General features: G+C 43.0%; 1 protein-coding gene across 1 annotated transcript in view; it reads right to left on the bottom strand.

The window, feature by feature from the left end:
• Window positions 1-294: 294 nt before the first annotated feature.
• Window positions 295-3,133, bottom strand: part of CHAMP1 (chromosome alignment maintaining phosphoprotein 1) — a 3,622-nt gene continuing 783 nt past the window's right edge. The window contains 1 exon segment of the mRNA XM_029085838.1: window positions 295-3,133. This exon segment is cut by the window's right edge and continues 51 nt beyond it. Coding sequence (XP_028941671.1) covers window positions 1,063-3,133 — 2,071 coding nt within the window. The 3' untranslated portion in view covers window positions 295-1,062.

The raw sequence follows: 3,133 nt of genomic DNA, 5'->3' as shown, positions 1-3,133 counted from the left end.
TGAACAGTTTATATGCAAATAGCACAAAAGCAAACAAGCTAAGTAACAGTGCACAAATCCCCGTTTTCCATGTTTTCCCTCATTTACATCTGATGTGGTTTTCTGAAGAAGACAGGAAATTTAGACTAACCTTACTTTCATAGGCTGAAGACTGGAAAGTTGAAGCATTCATTGCAGAACTCCAGGACAATTTTGTATCTCCTGTTGCCAAAGATACTTAAAATACAGTATGTTCAACAAGAAAGGTTTTCTTCTTGATTTGGAAAAAAATAAAAATGGCCAGTGCCAGGTTGGGTTTCTTTTTATTGTTAAAAGATTAAAGCATAACATTTCACCAAATACAAGAAATTTAGGGGGTTTCTGACATTACAAACATCTGCATCATCAAGAGAAAGTGTTGAGCTATATAGTCTGACGTTAATCCATCAATTTAATGTATATTAGTACATGCTTAAAACATGGCCAAAATATAGAATCACAAAATAAGTACCTTGATGCTTCTAAATCTGAGACAACTAGAATTGAGTGCAATAAATTTCCAACGAACGACTATACACTCAATTACAACCTCAGGGCACAATTATTCCAGAAGGATTGGTAGTTCCTCATGCCTGGCTCATTCACATTCAATTTGGTGAGAATTTTAATTTTGAGAATTTGATAAAAACATTATGAAAAATATGACATTTAACAAATGTGAAAAAACAAGTTCAGTCTTCACAGGAATATATGGATTGCTTGCCACTCCAGTCCTTAATTGCCTGTATGTTTTACAAATCTTTACAAAACTAATTTGTATCCATTTTGGTTTCAAAAACATAGTACATCTGAAAAATAAAATATGACTCTACTGATGGGTAATACAAAGACATGAACACGTATTTAAAATGACTTCCGAGAGTAAATCATTTCAGTAATACAGCTATAAGACAAGTTAAACATAGTACAATAAACCATGCATCTTCTGACTTGTCAGATCAGCTAAACTACTCGATTAACATACAGCAACACTTTTGAACACTTCGGTAAATTCAGCTTTTCTAGCACAAGGGAAAAACCAGATTAAATTTGTTCTTCAAGTGGTTCAAGGCTGTCCAAGTGTTTTTTAGGTGTATCCTCACTATGACGGCTTTGGCAATGGGTTAAATGTTTCTTAAAGCCTCGGGGGAAATTTGATTCAAAATTACAACGCGGACACTTCAACAAACTTTGACCATGAGCAGCAACATGATTTTTCAGGAGAGACTCCAAGAGAAAAGCTTTGCCACATATTTTACATTTGTATGGGCTTTGAACATTATGCTTGTTAACTAAGTGGTGCAAGACAGCACCTTTCTTCATTGCACGACAGCAACAGATTTTGCAATAATACTTGCCCTTGCCACGCTTCATGTATTTTGCTATTTCTTCCTCGGAGATGAAAGCCTCTTTCTCTTCAGTGAACTGCAGCACACACTGCGGCTGCGCAGGAGCAGCTGCATCTATTTTGCTCTCTTTGCCATAATCTGATGACTCCATATCATATTGCTCTTGGTCACTGTTGGATTCTTGCTCCTTTATCTCCATCGAGTCCATCTCTGTTTTTCCACACTCACTGCTATTTAGTTCAGAATCTGAGTTCTCCCGGCTTTCCTTCTTGGGCTTCTTTTTTGGGCATGAATACAACATATCTTCTGGTGATTCTTTGGCTAATATTGATTGTTCATCCTGTGAGAATAAATCATCCAGTGGTTTCTGATCATCTAAACTGTGAGAAAGAAAGTCACTCTCACCAGACTCACTAGGTGTCTGGGGCTCAGAGGAAAAACCTGGAGCAGACTTGTGAGGCTCAGAAAACAGGATGTTCCTCGGGATTTCAGAAGATACAGTAGTTTCAGCACGTCTCTGGACATCAGAGGATAAAGCAGCAGCAGGTTTCTGCATCTCAGAAAATACAGCATGCTTTTGAACATCGGGGGAAACAGTGGATTTCTGAGAGTCAGTAAAAAGAGCTTGTTTGGGGGTCTCGGGAGAAACAGAAGGAGTAGGTTTCTGGGATTCAGTAAAGAGGCCATGTTTCTGAATTTCAGGAGAAACAGATTTCTGAGACTCTGGAAAGGAAGTAGGCTCCTGAATTTCAGAGGAAATGGGAGCAAGTTTCTGGGCTTCAGAAAATAGGGCGTGCTTCTGGACTTCAGAAGAAACAAGAGCTGATTTCTGGGCTTCAGAACACAGGGCATGTTTTTGGCCTTCAGTAGAAACAGCAGAAGTAGACACCTGATTCTGGGGCTCAGAAAAGACGCCACGTTTCTGGACATCAGTAGAAACAGCAGGATTAGATTTACGAGACTCTGGGAACAGAGCTCTTTTCCGAGGTTCAGGGAAATGAGCCCGCTTCTGAATCTCAGAGGAAGCAGCAGAGATGGATTTCTGAGTTTCAGAAAAAAACACAGACTTCCGGGACTCAGAGAGTTTCCAAGATTCGGGAGACACGGAAGCACCGGGCTTACGGACCTCAGGAAAGAAAGAAGGCTTCCAAGAGTCAGAGGAAACGGTGTGACTAGACTTCCGAAGCTCAGGAGAAACAGGGGGAGAATGCTTCCACGTGTCAGGGGACAGAACAGGTTTCCAGCCTTCAGGGTAAACAGACGAGATGGGTTTCCACGGCTCAGAAGAAACAAGAGTCGACTTCTGGGATTCAGAAAAGGATGTAGATTTCCACGAGTCAGAAACAAGCCTCCTAGGCTCTGGCGACACAACGGGGCCAGGCCTTCGGGACTCAGGGGCAGACCTCCGGGATTCTACCGACACTGACACGGCAGGCTTTGGGGCCCAGGGAGAAACCATGGAAGACTTCTGCACCTCGTGAGACGTAGATTTCCAGGGCTCAGGGGAAACAGCTGGACCAGGTCTCCATGACTCTGGTGAAACTGCAGGAGCAGGTCTCCGGGTTTCCGGAGAAGAAGCAGAAGCAGGTCTACGCATTTGAGAAGGATGCCTGCGGGGCTCAGGAGAGCCAGCTGGGGCGTGCCTTCGTGGTTCAGGGGACACTGCTGGAGCAGGTTTCTTTGGCTCTGGTGACACAGCTGGGGAGTATCTGCGGGGCTCTGGAGACACAGCAGGAGAATGACGACGGGGCTCTGGTGATACGGCG

The sequence above is a fragment of the Antrostomus carolinensis genome, unplaced genomic scaffold (assembly GCF_000700745.2).
Source record: "Antrostomus carolinensis isolate BGI_N321 unplaced genomic scaffold, ASM70074v2 scaffold48757, whole genome shotgun sequence".
Lineage (NCBI taxonomy): Eukaryota > Metazoa > Chordata > Aves > Caprimulgiformes > Caprimulgidae > Antrostomus > Antrostomus carolinensis.
Note: the sequence above shows the minus strand (reverse complement) of the source record. Positions and strands in the feature narration are given on the sequence as shown.